This window comes from Mercenaria mercenaria, chromosome 18 (assembly GCF_021730395.1).
Source record: "Mercenaria mercenaria strain notata chromosome 18, MADL_Memer_1, whole genome shotgun sequence".
NCBI classification, from domain to species: Eukaryota; Metazoa; Mollusca; class Bivalvia; order Venerida; family Veneridae; genus Mercenaria; species Mercenaria mercenaria.
Window position 1 is genome coordinate 53919943 of NC_069378.1, and position 18757 is coordinate 53938699.

The following is an 18757-nucleotide window of genomic DNA, read 5'->3' on the forward strand; positions in this document are numbered from 1 at the left end:
AAACGAGATTCTAGAGCACAAAAAAACAGACAAGAACTGCGTGAAGCAAAGATGACAATTCTAAAGCAAGACAAAGTTATAAGACATCATGAGATAAGGGAACGAAAAATCAGAAGGGTCAATAGGAAGTTGAAAAATGAGCTATTATTAAAAAATGATGACAGTGAAAGGGCAAGGCGGTCCATACTAAATAGTGAAGATCATGTTCAACAACTTATGTTAGAAAATGAAAGTCTGAAAGGAAAGCTAGGTGAACAAGGTGCCAGCAGCACAAAGCAAAAACAGTCTGTTAACTATTTCAAGAGGAGCTTGAACAAACTCAGAACAGGAATTAAATCCAATGACACTATAAAGAAACTACACAAAACTGTTGCAGATAAAAATATGGAAATTCAGAACTTAGTCACTATTCAAGAAACACTTCAGGAGAAGCTCAAAGACAATTTCCAGACTAAAAATTCGGATGGTTCCTTCAATGACAATGTAAGATTGTGTGTGATTGAACTAGCCGGTCTTGAGGTAGCTGTTGAGAAAATCCCAAAAGTCATCCAATCTGTTTCCCATAACATGTTCTCTAAAGATCTTGCTAACAGTGATCTTCCCTCAAAGTCAACTACCCAAACTATTGTCGACGAGGGCCACTTCATCGCAAAGAAATTTATTGCCTCCAAGATTGATGCAGCTGAAAGTTTCGGTATTAACCGCGATGGAACCACCAGAAAAAAACAAAAAATACTGGATACTTCAGTGACTTTAGACAGTGGAGAGATCATGAGCCTTGGTTTTACACGCGTTGCACATGAAACTGCAAAAACAATAAATGAAGTAACGAAACACCATGTTCAAGAAATGTGTGATATACAAACAAATGATAAGAGTGGTGAATTAGATTCTGAACAGTACATAAGAAATACATTAGAAAAGCTCTCTTTTAGTATGTCGGATCGTGCAAGCAATGAAAAAGCCGCAGATAGACTGCTTGACGAATGGAGAGACAGTGTAATAAATGAAAGTCCTGAAAATGATAAGCAAAAAATTAAACACTTCCACTGTATGGCTCATGTGTTACTAGGTTTTCACAAGTATGCGTGTGATGATGTGAAAAGAGTTGAAAAAAATATTGTAGAAGCAGAAGGCCCACTCGGTCGGGACAGTCTTGAACAATTCAAGTTCTGGGGCAAGACTGGTACCGTTATAGAGAGAGTTGTACGCACAGTATCCGACACATTTGCACCAGCTGGAGACCACCATGGATTACGAGACAGGTGGGAAGCTCATTGTAGCGAAAATGGTGTCAAGTCTGTTATAGGAAACTATAAAGACAACAGGTTCAACGGTATATTCCAGACCTCAGCCGAGATACTTCATCATTCAAATGATATGCTCGAGGTTCTTAGTACAGTACAGCAACCAAACAGAAAACTTATTTCAGTCAAGGCAGACTTGCAGTGTCCAACTATACAAACACTTCTTCATTGTTTTGGACTGTTCTTTCTCAGAGTTACAGGACCTTACTGGAATCTTGTTACGTCTGGCTTAGTGCCTTATTTGAAGCTTTATTCACATATTCAGAGCCTTGCAGACTATTTGCAAACTTGTGTTGCAAATCCCAAAACTCTCTTGAACCCTGAAAATCACTGGCAATCTGATGATGTTGCTGATGTGCAAAACAGAAAATTATTTGAAAATCAAGTGTTCAAAGAATCTGAAAAAACAGAGTTACTGCTTGAATTAATCAAAGTAGTTTCTAGTGCAATGCTTAGATGCATTGAAAAGCAGTTAAAGGATTTTCTCCCCGATGGCCAGTTTAGTGAGGAACCAAACCCAGAAGATTTGAAATGCACAGGCTATGCACAGTCGACCAATCTTGGCTGCGAACACCATTTTGGGGACTTGGATTCCAGTCAAAAACGTCGCCCAAATGCATCTATGCACCACCACTCCTCAATACAGTTGCTGAAAAGAAATCGCAATAACATGTTGAAATGGCTTTCTCATATGCCCTCTACAGACAGAAATAAAGTTATGAAAGACGCAAGAAAAGGGGGGCTGTCATTGAGAAAACTTCATTTAGAATCAGAGAAATGTGTACTAAAAGAAATTCACAATGACATGTTAGTAGAAAAAAATAAAAAAATAAAAAAGAGAAAGAGACTTGAAGCAGAAATAGATGATGAAAATGAGTTTGAAAATGATATGAATATAAACAATGAGAATTTCAGTGTCGGTGAATATATAGCTGTTGCTTACCAGGACAGTTGGTACCCGGGCATTATTGAAAAAACTTGTGATGACTGTCTGTTTGTAAATTTCATGGCTCCAACAAGGCGACCTGGGCATTTCACTTGGCCATCCCGGAAGGATGTGCAGCAAGTGTCTCTTGAATTTATTATAAAACGTGCATTTTTACCCGAGTGCAGAAATTCTGGGCGCTTGTGGTACATTTCTTGTCATGAGGAAATAAACACAACATTCAAAAAATACAGCAAAATATACTTTTGAGTTGTGAGAAAGGTTGTTGTATGTGTGACAGTATAATGACTATGATAAGAACATGTTATTTATTCATTTAATTTGAGCCATGTCATGGCAAAAACAGTCTGACTTTGGGCCAGCTTAATTATGCCAGTTCCTCACATCTCACATTTCTGGTTCAGTTTAAGCTAAAATGATTGTGATAAATGCTATTTATTTTTAATTTAGATAACCAAGTGATATTGCTATGTTTTAGTGTTTACATTGTATAAAGCAAATATTGATTATTGTTACATTATGTTTTTGTTTTATGTGTATGATGTGTCTTCATCTTTGAATAAATGTCGAAATCTACATTGATTTTTTGTCAACTTAAAGAAAACTGACATGTATATACCAGGTCCTAGCCAAAATTTAAGTGCAAAAATGAAAAGAGCACCAAAAATTACACAAGACTGCCAATTTTCATGAAGATATCTCAAGTAATAAAAAAATTATGGCAAATTTACTAAAAAATCTGTCGTTTTCGGTGCCATCGATTTTGTACAAAATTTACCAAAAATGAGAAAATCTTATAAAAAAGTGCGTGAAATTTTGCGAAAAATACACGTATTTAAATTGCCATAACTTTTTTTCTGGTAGAGATATTTAGAAAAAGTAAACTGTTCTGAGCTTGTCTAATCAAGACCTTTATTATGAAATAGGTTTTATTGATAAATAAGACATTTAAAAAATTAGCTGGGGTTGCTATTGTTAGTGCGAGATTGGTAAAATACCCAATTGGTTTTAGCAAATACCCAATTACTTCTGAAAAGGCTGGGTAATGATATTATTTTTACCCACTTCAAATTTCCAATACCCAGTTCAGACAAAAAGTGATGGGTAAATACCCAATTGCACCAAAAGCTTATCTGGAGCTCTGTATTAAAGAGCCCTTCATGCACAATCAGTTATCGCCACTGCGTTTTTTTCAGAAAGCAGAGATGTGATTTCAAAGTTTCTTTTTGAAAGTGGAGGTTTTAACTTGAAAGCTTAGAAGATATCAGTGTTTCTCCTTTTAACAATCTGATTCTAGAGGTATGGACACCTACTAGTCAAAATAATTTGACGTTCAGATCGTTTTATATTTGTGATGGGCAATCTCAACGTCAGAACTTTGAAGGACCAAAATAATGTAAGTTAAATCACAATACACAGTCATGTAAAGTTATTGGTTTTATATGGCGTGTAAACACACGGTAAACGTTGATCGTGTACAGTAAATACAAAGGTTCAAGTCACCAGAAAATTCGTAATTTTGGACATTATTTAACAATCTTTACATAGATTAATGAGGAATTTAATCCCCTTTTGATACATGTAAGTTTTATTTTAATTTATGGCCAATCTGTGATATAATCAGCATTTAAACCTATAGCATGTAAAGCGTCGGCAGCGATGTAAATTTCATGGGAAATTGCTTTAACTATTTTGGTCTTTCGAGTGTTTGACGCGAGTGGGGATATTGCCCATATGAATAAATATCTCAATATTTCCTAGGATCGCGTCAAATTAGTTGGACTGGGACTAGTAGTAGGAAACCTACTTCCTTGAATCCTTCTGAATTTTTTTCTACAGATGTGGAGGAATTTTTCCCACAGCTTTTCAATTTCTTCAAGAAACATTGCGGAAAATTTAACATTTGCACACTGAATATACATGAAAGCTTTATAAAAGTTCATTCAATGCATTATCTTTGTATGAAAACAGGTTAGTTTGTAAATCCTGTTTGTTTACGTTTTCGCCGCATGTGAAAATAAAATTTTATCACACACCAATGTGTTGAGTAAGGTATACCATTGCAATGAGCATGCATGTGGAGCGTGAAAACAATAAACCAAATGTGTTTCGGTGTTTCATTTTCATAAAAGGTTCCTCCGACCAATGCTTTCGATAAAAATGTGCTTGACAGCACTTCCTTGCTTCGAGCAGACAACTTCAAAATGGCTGCCAAATAGTGAACGTGTAATCTCGTGAGATTTAGTTTTCTTTATTTTTTTTTCAGAGTAATCATTGCAAATATATTTCTTAAAAAGAGATTATACAAATATTTAAAGAGAAGTCGACCTTGGTTTGTAAAAAACTAATAGTATTTAAAAATAATATTTGATTTGTTCGTGCACAAAAATAGTCGGACAGCCCGGATTCGTACCTAATCGTTTTCGGATCATTTTTTTCAGACGTGCGGGCCCGGTGATTTTATGTGTTGGATATTTAATTTAACAAACTTAGTAAGGAGCACATCTTATCTTGATCTAAACACAGGAAATTAAAATATGAAGATCGTTTATACATATTGAGACTTCATACTCCTCCCCCCCCCCCCCCCCACCCCCCCCCACATTCCCGTCCAACTACAGAAAATGACAGAGCCGGGTTATTTGAAAAAAGCACCTGAAAGCATTTTTCTCTTGAAATATTTCAAATTCTTAGATTGCAAAATTTACAGGTAGATGTAAATAAATCATAGAACGTATATAGGCCTACTTTACAAGGCAGCGAATAACTTAATTAACTGGATTATAAACTTATATTTAGATATTATTTGTCAATGTATATCATTATTTCTGTCTCATTGATTGTATGGTTATACAGACACGTATTTTCGCAACTATTTTTTATTCTGTTATCTATCTTCTATTACTGTCTAATGGGACGTTGACAGTTTCGTACGCGTCATAGATTGTTAGAAGAAAGTTGAAAGAAAAAAGGGAAAGGCAAATAAAGGGAAAGGGAAATTTGCTAGTGATTTAAAAGATAAACAGGGATGAAGAGCAAGCTTATGGAAAAGTGTGTTAAATGTTGTAAACAGCGGCACAGAACTGCACAAGGATTGGTAGGACGGGAATGTCAGGTGGAAGATTATTCCATAGTTAGTCAGTGATTGCAGAGATTAACCTGCAGTAAGACAGCGGATGATAGGGAAGTGATTGCCCTATTAGGGGGGGGGGTGAGAAAATATTACATGGGGATTGCAACCAGTTGCTTTGAGCTTTTATATAAGAGAGAGAGAGAGAGAGAGAGAGAGAGAGAGAGAGTCGGAAGTCAAAGCGCCGTAGACCTAACCGGCGCCATTTTAGTCTGCTTAGCATGTCAGTGACACTGGAAGTGCGACCGAAGTCGGACATAGCGCACAGCACGTCTTCGTCTTTGGACCGCTACTGTTGGTCGATTTGGGTTTGTTGGTATGGAGACCAGACTTTGGAGCTATACTCCAGCTTTGGTATTACGATCGAGGGTCTGATATTCTATGGACCTAAGGGGTTTTGAGCTGACCGTTATATTCTTGCGAAGAAAACCTAGCGTTGACCTTTTTATACGTTCGTCCCACGAGAGATCGTCTGAGATATCCTCGCCAAGATATTTTGCTAAGGTGGAAGATTCTAGTAGGTACAGGCAGTATTATGATTTAATATAGGATGTTTTCTTCTTGTAACATGGATAACTTGACCCATGGAGGGATTCAATTCCAATTCATTTCCTAGGGTAAAAAGTCTTTTAGAGGGTATTTGATTGTCTGCCAGAGGTATATATATTGTCGTGTCATACTTAAGACTGTGTATTTTGTGGGAGGTCATTTACACATGCAAGGAAGAGCAGGGGTCTAAGCGCGGACATGTACTTTGAGCTCGTACCGTTCAGAATTACGGTTTAGGAAGCTCTTAAGGATCATGTTAAGCCTTTGAGACCACCCCCTGGGTAAATTTTCATTTTTGAAATCATTCTTAACAGACCCGTCATATCCATAGCACACATATATATGGAATTGTTCAGAAGAAGTAGCTGATACTTTTATAAAGGACACCTTATTCGGTAATATGTATTTTGTCTAACAACACATGTACTTCGACTGTCCACATTCTACTTTGTTGAAAATGTCGAACTTCTTTCTCTAACTTTGTTTTTGTTATGTGTCTAACATATTTGTCTAGGTACTTAGGGAAATGAGAACTAGTTAACTTATATATTTTTTGGAAGCACTGCAGTTTTTTTTCCATTTTGACAGCTCTACTTTCCCTTTCATTTTGCATTTTTTGCATATTTTTTTAAATGTACATGGTTTGTAATACTTTCAAATCCCGGAGATCCAAGAGAAATATGTTAATCACACAATAGTCATAAAAGAAATGACAAAATTCTTTTTTGAAAAAGAAGCTTGATATCTTCTACAAAATGGAATATGATCAGTCAAAGTACATGTGATTCAGAACGAAATGCATCTATCAAAAGAGATTAACCTGTCTTGATAGTTTCTTCTACTTATTATTAATAGTTTGATATATTCTTTATGATAAACCAAGGCTTATGTGGCGCAAAGAAACTAAAACAAAAATCGATCCTAGTGGAGGTTTCAAAAGGCTTTACAAGAACCCGAATCCATTTCAGGGCTTCGCCGCGTTTACCGTAGCTGTGCTGTTTCAAGTGTTTTAACAAGGACTTTCTCACGGCTTTACTTTATATCCAGCTAGTCATGTTCACAGCATAAGAAGCAATTTTCTGTTTATGAATACGCTGACGCAAGAAAAGTGTACAATTTTCGCCATAAGAATAAAAAAAAATCGCCATCAGTAATAAACTAATGTGTTATCCAAATTTAATTAAACATCTACTTTGAAATTGCTAATACCACAATACCTCCAAGATGCAATCAATGAACAGTCATCTTACAGTAATACTATATATTTGAGCAAGATCGATGTTCAAGCGTTAGCCTTTTACCGATTTTAGGAGTGTAAAATTCAACATTCATCACTTTCACATTCTTACTATTGCTGAAAGAACTGTCTTTCAGTTTTTATTCTTTTATTCTGTACTAATCACCGACGCACACCCTGCCCCTAATACTCGCGAGGGGCTGTCGAAATTGCATTATTGATCAAGACTACATTTGTTGTAATTAAACAGCCATCAAACATACTACTGCTTAACATACTTTATTCATTTGATATGTTAGGTTGGAATGATATCTGTGTCATGTACTCAACTATACTTGTTAATTCTGAGGCATTGCTCTCGTCTTTTTCTGTCACTGAATTAATCTTAAAACAGTTCAATAAAACTAATTCTTTAACGACTGTAAGTCACCAGAATCAGATAAAGAATGAGTGTAAGAGATGAAATAATGGGGATCCCGCCGGTACTAAACACAGTATCACTGGTCTAATCAGAAATAAAGAAAAGTGGTGTAAACACATGAACACAGATCTATGCCTTATGAGGATTAAGAGTTGTTAGGAGCTTTTCTACGCCATTGGCATAAATATTTAACATTCTCGGGTAGTTTTGGCAGTCTTCAGGTGATGGGTTTTGCTTTTGATCAGATTTGTCTTGGAGTTTCATCTTGCAATAGGATGGTTAGTTTAGAGGAGATTTTGGGCTGGATACCAAATGGAAATGCTCATACAGAGCTGTTACTTTTGAAGTTTCGTCAGAGTGGAGTATGTTTTGGTATTTTGAGTGTGGCAAGCAGGGATGCTGAATCTTGGAGGGAGTAGAATTTTTTGGTGTTTGGTTCTAATATAGGAGCGGTATCTGACTGGTTTACATTTAGAATATCTTCAATGTATTTTGATAAGCCTCTTTTATTTGCTTTCGGGCTGTATGTTTGAGGTCCAAGAAATATTTACGATCCGAGGATTTCTTTGATTTCCTATTTTTAAGGCCCTATCACGCATTCTTATTGTTCTCTTCAGACTTTGATTCACTCAGAGAAGGTGGTTTCTAATCGAGGACATTTTTGACGGAATTAATTCCTCTTATAGGGTATTTAGAATGGATGAGAAATTTTCCCACAGATCTTCAGTTGATAGGGTAGAATATATGTCCTTCTTTAAGTTCTGGTTGCCCTTATAAAATCTAGGTCTTGTTTGAATATGGATAATCTTGGATGGAAAACTAAGTCACGAGATCAAATAAAAGAAAACCCTTTTGTATGCAATAGGGACTGCATTTTACTTCGGATCTTCATGAAATTTGATCAGAATGTTTGTCTAGATGACATCTAGGTCAAGTTCGAATATGGGTCATCTGGGTTCAGAAACTAGGTCACCCGATCAAATCAAAGAAAAACATTTTGTACGCAATAGGGGCTGTATTTTACACTGGATATTCACAAAATTATTTCAAAATGACCGTCTTAATGAAATCTAGGTCAAGTTTGAATATGGGTAATTTTGGATAGAAAACTAGGTCGCAAGGTCAAATCAAAGAAAAACATTGTGTATGCAAAAGAGTCTGCATTTTACACTGGATCTTCATGAAATTTGATCACAATGTTTTTCTTGGTGGCCTCTAGGTCGAGTATGAATCTGGATGATGATGGGTCAAAAACTAGGTCATCCAGTCAAATCAAAGTAAAAGCTTGTATACACTCTAAAGGCCACTTTTTTGCTACAATCTTCCCGAAACTTTGTCAAAATGTTTGTTAGTATGGACTCTTGGAAAAGCATAAATTTGGGTCATGTGGGGTCAAAACTAGGACTCTAGGTCAAATCAAAGAGTATACTGATATTACTACTGATTTATTACTCTATGGCAATTCCTACCTAACAGATGATACAAACACTACAATATTTAAATTAGTCTATAGGTTCATTGAGTCTTCTAAACGTTTTGAATAATACTTGAAATTAACCATCTGCCCATTCTCGTCAAGTCTTCATGTCTCACACTTATTATTTTCACTTTTTTTTACAGTTATAATAATTGTTATTACTTCATGACATTTATGGAAAATTGACTATTAGTTATCTCATATACTACCCTGAATGTGTAACTGTTTCATACAGGAAAAGATCTATATAAGCCTTAGGCTTTCGATCCTATCCTAAGCGTTTTTGTGAATTCTGTTGATTGTATATGTATTTTGTAAACTATCTCGCTAATAAAATATGTTTAAACCAAAGAGTATACTTGTTTACACTCAAGAGCATATTTTTGGTCCAATCTTTATGAAAATTGGTCAGAATATTTATTTCCATGAAATCACTTGGTCAAACATGTTTACACTGTTACGATTTGTATCTCGGGTGAGCGACCTAGGGCCATCTTGGCCCTCTTGTGTAATATTCTCTTTAAAAGAGAACACACATGTTTCCCATTCAATAAAAATTATACACGTAACGTTTTAAACTGGCAAGTGCCATCAATAAAATAGTCAATAAAATAATTGATCTAATAATATATTAGGAAATTGGCACTGGGCAAGCTAAGACGCTGCAAAATACGTGTAAAATTAAAATTGTCGCAAACCAATGTCACCTGTGTCACCTGTTCAATGGTGTAGCTGTGCAAGCTAAACAGTAAAAAATGGGAGAGCCTCAAATTCAAAATCCCCTGGGCTCAAAAATGCCACGGTGGTCAAAACGCCCTCAACAAAAATAACAAGGTGATCATAATCCCATAAACGGACAGTCAAAATATCCATGGCAAAATAAGGGAGAAGTAAAAAGCTCTTATATTTGTGATAATAATCCTCTGGTGTAAGAAAAGAAGGTAACCTATATTTACAATTAAAAGACAAACAAATAAGAACCATTTCTTTATCATTTCAATGCAAGTTTTAGTTTGACAACTGTTGGAGCGGGACAATTTCAGCTTCACAACAGTTTCATAGCCGATATTGTTGACTTCATTAACGATAATTTTGATAAATGTAAGTAAAGTAATTCAATGCTCATCTGTCACTAAAATATTTTATCTTTATGTAATCGCTTCAAATGTAGAAAATTCACATCAAATGCATTTAACTTCACTTTATATTCAGGTATATAAATTAATTGCGAATGTGCAGCTGTATTCATAATTTAAGAGTCGATTGTTAAAAGGTTCTTCTTTTTAGTGGTTGTATGAATTTATATTGTGTTTAGCTATACATCATTTACATGCATTAAGTTTTCTTTTTAAATTACTTATTCTCATTACATATTTAGTACATCAGAAGTTCGTATGTACTAAGTAAACTTTATTTACGAAATTGCTGCGAACACGTTTTATAAACATTTCTGGAACCAAGAGTCAGACTAGAAAATTTGTAGAAAGATGATAGAAAGATTCACAGTTTCGATTGTTGGCATTTTATGGACGTCCAAGCATTTTATAATTTAAAAGTTAGTCCGATTAGAGTATAATATACAGAACCAAAAACTTTCATATCAATGAAGATTGCAGCGAATGTAAAAAACACTCACGCGGTTTAAAGTGTACGATTCTTAAGTGAAAATTACAGATTAGTTACAAATGTGTGTAATTTTCAGGTAACTTCTGTAGTTTTCCACTTATTTATTCAAGATATTTTCTGACATCACTGTGTCCTCAACTTGTCCATTGTTCGTGTGATTGTATGTATGCGAATTATATTTCGTATAAAGTGTATGTATGCGCACTCATTGTGATCAACTCTATTGACTATTGAGAGTATGGGACTATTGTTTCATTTTACCAATTAAGTTCAGAAGCAATATAAACAATGGTATTAAACTTCAAAAAATGATAACTTTTCTGTTGATACATCTGGTCAGTGTATACTCCTTGCGTTCATGTCATGTGTGGTTGATTGTTCTTTTATAACTTGCCCCCTTTCATGTGAAAATGTTTGTATTTCAGGTATTTGTGTTAGGAACACATTAGATTACATTTGAAGGCTCAAATATAGTAAAGCGGAACTAAAACTACATTTTAAATATTTTTTTCTTGCTTGCCATGTACAGTCGTAAAACAAATATACAGAGTATATTTGTTGTTTTATTTTTCGAAAAATCTTTCACTGGTGTAACACCAGATGCAATATTTTTCATTAGGTGTCATAGTCACGAGTAAGGAATGAACACCCCTTCAAATGATAAATGGTATTGCCCAAACTGAATGACGGACCAGTCCATTTTAGATATTTAGCAGGCTAAGGGTTAATTCTCTCAAGTAAATTTCGGCCTATTAGATTTGATAATAAAACATCTAGAGTCGGTTGATATCATCGGTCTCGATAGATCTTTCTATAAGTATCACTAAAAGACAGTAATTTTATGTTATCTTTTATGCATTTATAGTACGATGCCTTCGGAATCAGGTTCCGAAACAACGCTGATGACGGGAGGAATTTATAGCGAATCAAGGTTTTCGTTTAACAGGCGTGGAGTTTAGAGGAGGGTGGGGGTCTGGGGGCAGGTCCCTCGGAATTTTTGTTTGGCAAGTATACCTCAAATGGTGCAACATGGCTTACATTTGCATGGATATTTGACACAAAGTTATCTTTACAATTTATAAATTAAAGAAAGCAATTTGACAAAGCTGACAGCTTTTTAGCTATTCTCCTGAGTCTCCTCAGAGACCGCTGGCTCGATTTCAAAATAGTTTCATGGAAATAGTTCTTAGGTGGCCCTCTGTTAAATTCTTTCAAGCAAATTAGTTTCGATAAAAATGGCCATCAGGATTGCGAGGCTGGTCTAATTTACCCTATATAGTTATATGAAAAATATATTTTGCAGTTACACCGCTGGGCCGATTTAAAAAGTAACCACACTGCAAAATTTGCTTCAAGTTATTTTGATTTGTCTCAGGGTACAGGGCTAGTTATCTCTGTACGGCCATATGGAAAAAGTAAATATCTTCTCCACTTAAACCTCTTGCCTAATTTTAAATCATATTCAAAGTAATAAATGTTCCTTAGGTGACCTACCAAATTCCTGCAAGTATAACACATAGCCGCCAGGGCTGGACTAGTTTTCTCTGTATCACAATATGAAAAACTTTTAAAATGGGTAAGAAAAGCTCTCGTTCGTTTCCAAAGTATTTCACAATTATACATCTAATATTCTTTGGGTGGCCCTCTGTTGTGTTTGTACCTAGGTGGGTTCTCATATTTAAATAAATAAGGCAAAATAAACTAATAAACATTTATTCATTCTTCATTCATACATATAGACGTGTGTGCATTTCTAACGCTATCAGAGAACTCCCCTCACAGAGAGCCTGCGATTTAACCAAGCATGCTACATGTAATATGATACACTAGCGTATACAACATCACTTTCCTTCTTTTTTTTAAATTATGCATTCATTAAATATTTACTGATTCTAAATTAAAATAGGAAATTGAAAATAATGCAGTTTAATATAAAAGTACAAACTGAATTCAAAATTCCATCACGAAATCTATTTATTTCTAAAACAATAAACTCCTAAAGCTATTAATATAATTTCCAAAAATGTTTTTCCACTGTCAGAATTCATTCACGCAGTTCAATCAAAACATTAAACTAAGTTCAAGATAGTTCATGGCATGTCGACACATGGTTGTAAAATTAATCCATTTGTAAACAATATAGCAATTTAGGGTGGTAATGAATTAATGTTCTTGTCATATCAGATTGCATATTTGTCATGTTATCAGAAATTTAAACTTTGTGGCGGTTACCACAACATTTTAGGTGCAAACAATGTTTAATTCCATGTTTCACAAATGTCAACTGTACTCATTTTCACAGACGTAATCTTTGTATTTTTCTGGTTTTTTCGACATGCGCTTTTTCTTTTCATGGGACGTATTTTCCGAAAACGGCGTTTCGTACTTTTTTAAATGAGTGACATCCCTATTATACTGCACCCCATCTCTCTCTATGGTAACCGAATTCCCGTGTTTCTGCGTAACAGTATAAGGTTTAGACGAAAAACGCGTGTCTGTTTTATCTTTCTTTTTGCTTCTTAACAAGACTAAATCACCTACAGAAATGGAATTTTCTACCGCATTCCTTTTTTGATCCGTATACTGTTTTGATTTTTCTTTTTTCTCGCAGTCTCTATCTCTTACAGATTGATCGGAAAGATCGAATTTTCCGTATTCCTGTAAGCATGGGACTTTGGTCCTAATTTTACGACCGTACAGTAATTCTGCTGGACTTACACCTGTGGTAGCATGCGGGCTACTGCGATACATCAATAAATATGTCTGAAGCTCATGTTTCCAATTACGTTTTTCAGCAATTGCTATGCGAATACGCTTCATTATGCTTGACATCTGTCTTTCTACTTGCCCATTTTGATTTGGCGCTAAGGGCGTAGAATGTGTGAGTTTAATGCCATGTTCTTTTAGAAATGACTTGAAATAGTCACTTGTAAAATAACTTGCATTATCAGTCGTTAAAAGGAAGCATGTTCCGTGTCTCGCAAACATTTTCATAAGAACTGTAGCAATATTTTCCGATGTGGTGGATTTTACGATTTCTATTTCCATAAATCGGCTGTAAAAATCTATTACCACGACTAAATGTTCACCTGTCGGAAGTGGTCCTAATAAGTCACATGCTAAATATTCCCACGGTCCACTAGGTAGTTCCGTCGGTTTTAGCGGCTCCGCAGGCGCCGGAGGGCCTTCTAATTGACACCCATGACAAGATTTACAATATTTCTCTATATCTTGATCTATCTGTGGCCACCATACGCGTGTACGAAGTGACTGTTTCATTGACACTATACCAGGATGACCACTATGTGCCGCTTCGAGTATTTTCGTTCTTAATTCTTTTGGTACCACTATTCGCGTACCTCGAAGCACTAAGAATCCGATAGCCGACAATTCGTTTTTAACAATCAAATATTCCTTAAATGGAATTTTGTACCATAAACCGTACATCAAACAATCACGAATTGAAGACATTTCAGGGTCGTATCTAGACGCTTTTTCTATTTCTCGCGTTGTTACCGCTTCAGGCGTTGCGGCACGTGCTATATTCAGAATATAGTTATCATCATCTATAAAATATGACATCCGTTTTTCTTTATCATCAGCCAATAATCTACTCAGACAATCTGAAATGTTCTCGCGGCTTGGGACATGGCGCACTGTATATCTATATCCCTGCAATCGCAAGACCCATCTTTCGATTCGCGCACTTGGTTTTGATTTTGGCGCGAAAATGTACTGAACAGCTTTACAATCAGTAACAAGTTCAAAGTCAATGCCGTGTAAATATGTGTGAAATCTCTCGACTCCAAAAATAACGCCAGCACATTCTTTCTCGGTCACGGAATACCGCCTTTCAACATCAGTTAAACTGCGGCTAGCATAACAAATAACACGATAATCATGGCATGTTCTAATCTCTGGCCTGGCCTGGCCCGGCCTGGCCTGGCCTGGCCTGGCCCGATGAGCTCTATTTTCGACTGGGCCGGGCCAGGCCAGGCCAGGCCAGGCCAGATTTTATTATACATAGAGAAATGAATGGCATAAAATCTAAATATACAATTACAATAGCAGGCAGTATTAACCTGCATTGTTTACTTGCTGTATGTCAACCAGTCCTCTGGAGAATCATAAATTAGCCGTCATTCATCTTATTTGAAATACAGATTTGCACTGAAGAAAATGGTGTAACTAAATGATAACTACCCATTTTTTCTGTAATCAGATTATTTAAAGTCAACTTTAACACTTGGTTTTAAAACTAATGGCTAATTTCATTGATAAGTTTACCTGCTGCAATATAACTGAATATTTACATGCACTGAGAACACATCTCTTTGGGAATTGTAATTACAGGTTGTGTCCCTACTATCCTTAGCTGACCTTTTAACTGTTCAGTTGAACTTTTAATGTGTTTGGTTTAGTTAAACTGATGTTCAATTTATGGAAGAGTAATGAAAATAATATTCATTAATTGTGGGACCTCTAACTCATTGTCAGGGTGTTGGCATTTTAGATTATTGATATTTTTCTTGCACAAAAAAATAATGGTGCATTGTGTTTATGTTATTTCTAAGTGATATATTTCATGCTGAAAGATGCTCTTGAGCCTGCTTCACAAGACTTTGTATGATTTTTTTCCACATACTTAGATCAATATAAAAACAATCTTACAAAAATATTCAGTATGTGTATAACCTAAACTACAAAATTTATATGTCGCTTCCCCGCACCATACTATCCCAGGTTCTAGAACGGAGGTAGCATTATTTTAGAAATTGAAAGTTGTTGTCCGTTAGTATTGACAGGTGCCACTCTTTATTTTACATCATATTTGTAACCTGAAAATATCTAAATTGACCAAAATAACATGCAAAGTTTACCAATGGCACAGTGGCGTAGTGATAAGTTCTCCGACTTTCACACATGTTACCGTGGGTTCGATTTCAATTCAGATTGTTTTCATTAAATCAATATAATGTCATTTTATTGATACTGGTTTTATTCTTACAACATTTTATGGTAATAACTTGTATGTAGAAGATAGTCAAATACTTGATTTAAACATATTTTATTTCAAACATATGTGCATATTACATTTTACAATTTACAATATCAATATTATACATGTTGAAAAAGGATAAGATCCGAAAGCTAAGCTTATAAAGGTCTTCTCCTATATGGGATAACTTACAGTAAATTTGGCGGTATTACATAATTTGTTTGAAATGTATCATCGAACAAACATTTAGCTAATATGCATTGAACAGAAAAAATGACATGAAACAAAATATTAGTATCAAGTTAGGAATTAGCAAATTTTGAAAAGAATCGAGATTAGAAATCGAAGTTTATAGTATATATAACAATAAAAAAATAGAGAAATTTTATGTATAAGAAGATTCCGTCCGTTAATATGAACTCCATAGACAGATAATATTAGTCAAATATAAAGTGTCCTATAGAAATGAGAGGAAAAAGAAATAAATGTATGAGATTTGATTTGATTTGGATTGATGAAGGTTTGGAGCAAACTGGAATGTTAGTTAATGTAGTTTTAAGCTCATGGAAAACGTTTACTTTCCCTGATGTAATTTTGAACTGCTAGGAATATGCTGTTATTGATGTCGTCGCTAAGATTCTGGTCACCATACAGGAGTGTGTACAGAGTGACAGTGCAGAAGCTGGAGGTTGTTTGGAGGAGCCTTCTACGGATATCATTGTAATCTGGACATTCAAAAAAGAAATGATGATTGTTCTCAGTGCTTCCGCACTGACAAAGGGGTGAAGGAGAAATGTTTTTCATGTAAAGATGTTGGTTCAGAGAGCTACACTCGGTACGCAGCCGGGCATGATAAATTTGCCATTTCCGTGCACCAATGTAGAAGTGTTTTGGACATGTGGAGGTGTTTCGCTTTAGCTGTGATTTAAAGGAAGTCAGGGTTGGTGAATTCTGTATTTCTGACGGTAAACTATTCCATTCTCTTAGAGCAGATGGTAGAAAAGAGTTGTAGTAAAGAGAAGTTCGAGTGCGTATACCCTGTATATCATCAACATTGCGTAGGTTGTATCGGGTTGCTTCACCAACAGACGGAGGAACTAGAGCTGAAAGGTAGCCTGGAGAAAGGCCATTTTTCATTTTGTACAGTAGTATGAGTTTATGGTTTCGTCTCCGGGTTTCAAGAGATTCCCAAGGAACTTCTTTATGAAGTTCACGAAAAGAAACTAGCTGTGTAGTTCCAGATACAATTCGAGATGCTTCATTCTGTATTTTGTCGAGTTCTTGTTTCTCATACTGAGTGCAGTTTGAAAAGATAACATCAGCGTATTCAAGAAGTGGTCTGATAAAAGAAAGGTATATTATTTCCAGAGATTTCCTATCAAGTTGAAATTTTAATTTGCGCATAATATGGATGCGTTTCCATGCCTTTTCTGTAATATAGGTGATATGCGTGTGCCAAGAACCATCTTCAGACAAGTGAACGCCAAGGTGTTTATGGGAAGTAACAGAGGCTATTGGTTGATTGTGCATAAGAAGGGGTGGATGGAAAGGTTTTGATGTTTTTCGTGAAATTATCATTGTTTCTGATTTAGATGGGTTAAATGTGACTAGCCATTTGTCAGCCCAATCTGAGATTTTGTTGATATCGGACTGAAGAATACCTGCAGCAGATACCGGGTGATCAACAATTATGTGAAGACTAGTATCATCGGCAAAGAGGTGAATATGAGAACCCATGTCTTCCACTATGTCGTTGATATACACTAAAAACAGGAGAGGACCAAGGATAGAGCCTTGGGGAACTCCTGCCTTTATTGAAGACCAACCAGACATGGTACCTGGTAGAACAACAGCCTGACGTCTATCAGAAAGGTAATCATGAAACCAATTAAGAAGAGGTCCCTGCACACCAGCTTTTTGGAGCTTGAGAATTAAGCCTTGGTGCCAAACTTTATCGAAAGCTTTGCTTATATCAAAAAAGACTGTGCGAACTTCAAGGCCATCATCTAATGCCTTACAAAAGCTATTATATAGATATGTGAGTTGGTTAACTGTTGAGTCTCCAGGTTTGAATCCAGACTGAACAGAAGAGATTAAATTGTATTCATGGAGAAAGTTAAAAAGATATTTGAATATGATACGCTCAAAAACCTTTTCAATACAGCAAAGAAGAGAAATCGGTCTGTAGTTATTAGGCAGAGATGGGTCGCCTTTTTTGAAGATGGCACAGACATGAGCATCTTTCCAGATCTGAGGCACCTTAGCATATTGTAAGGAATAGTTGAACAAAGAACAGAGTGGAAATTTTATTTCTGAAGCTGTTTCTCGCAGGATACGGTTGCTTATTTCATCAGGCCCTGAGGCTTTGTTAATTTTTAATGATTTGAGAGCGTCCTCAACATCTTGGGGTGTAATGGAAATAGATAGAAGCTTATGTAAGGGTTCCTGGTAGTAGTTATTTGGCAAGTCTTTATCTGAGTTGCTAAGTGACGACTGACTACTAAAACAATCATTTAAGAGTTCAGATTTTATTTTCTTATCAAAAACGAGTTCTTGGGTGTTAGGTTGTTTTAGTGCAGGTATTGTTTGTTTATCATTAGAGGATAAAAACTGTTTAATTAGTTTCCACCAGTCCTTTTGTGAAGTAGACTCTGATTTGAGCGACTCTGCCATTTTGTGGAAGTGATCATGTTTTGCAGTGCGAATAAGTGTTATAACTTCATTTCGGATTTGTCGAAATTTTTGCCAGTGAGATGGATTTTGTGTTCGCTTTGCTCTGTGATATAATTTCTTACGTTTACGAATTAGTTTCTTTATATGTGTTGTTATCCATGGATTGTCATTTGGTTTCACAGTGATGGTTCTTGTGGGAATACATTCTTTTGAGAGTTGAAGAAGTTTGTTAGTGAATGACATTGTGTAGATATTAATGTTATCATCCTTTAGAAGATCCCAATTAGTGTTCCTGATTTCACGTCTTAAAGAGTTGTAATCACCTCGATCGTATAACCATACATGCCGTCTGAAGGTATTGGCTGGAGGTTTGGAGAAAGCAAAAAGGGCAT

The 18757-nt window shown here is 35.6% G+C and overlaps 1 protein-coding gene across 2 annotated transcripts in view; it reads right to left on the bottom strand.

Annotated features, from left to right (window-relative positions):
* The window catches only part of LOC123538991 (endoplasmic reticulum resident protein 44-like), a 39241-nt gene extending 34766 nt beyond the window's left edge, over positions 1–4475 (bottom strand). Inside the window, exon 1 of one of the 2 annotated variants that reach the window (XM_045323435.2) lies at positions 4312–4472. In XM_045323435.2, coding sequence (XP_045179370.2) covers positions 4312–4380 — 69 coding nt within the window. In that variant the 5' untranslated portion in view covers positions 4381–4472. Of the gene's footprint in view, positions 1–4311 lie in introns of both variants that reach the window. The other variant, XM_053530026.1, reaches the window with a different exon arrangement.
* Between the last annotated feature and the right edge of the window lie 14282 nt (positions 4476–18757).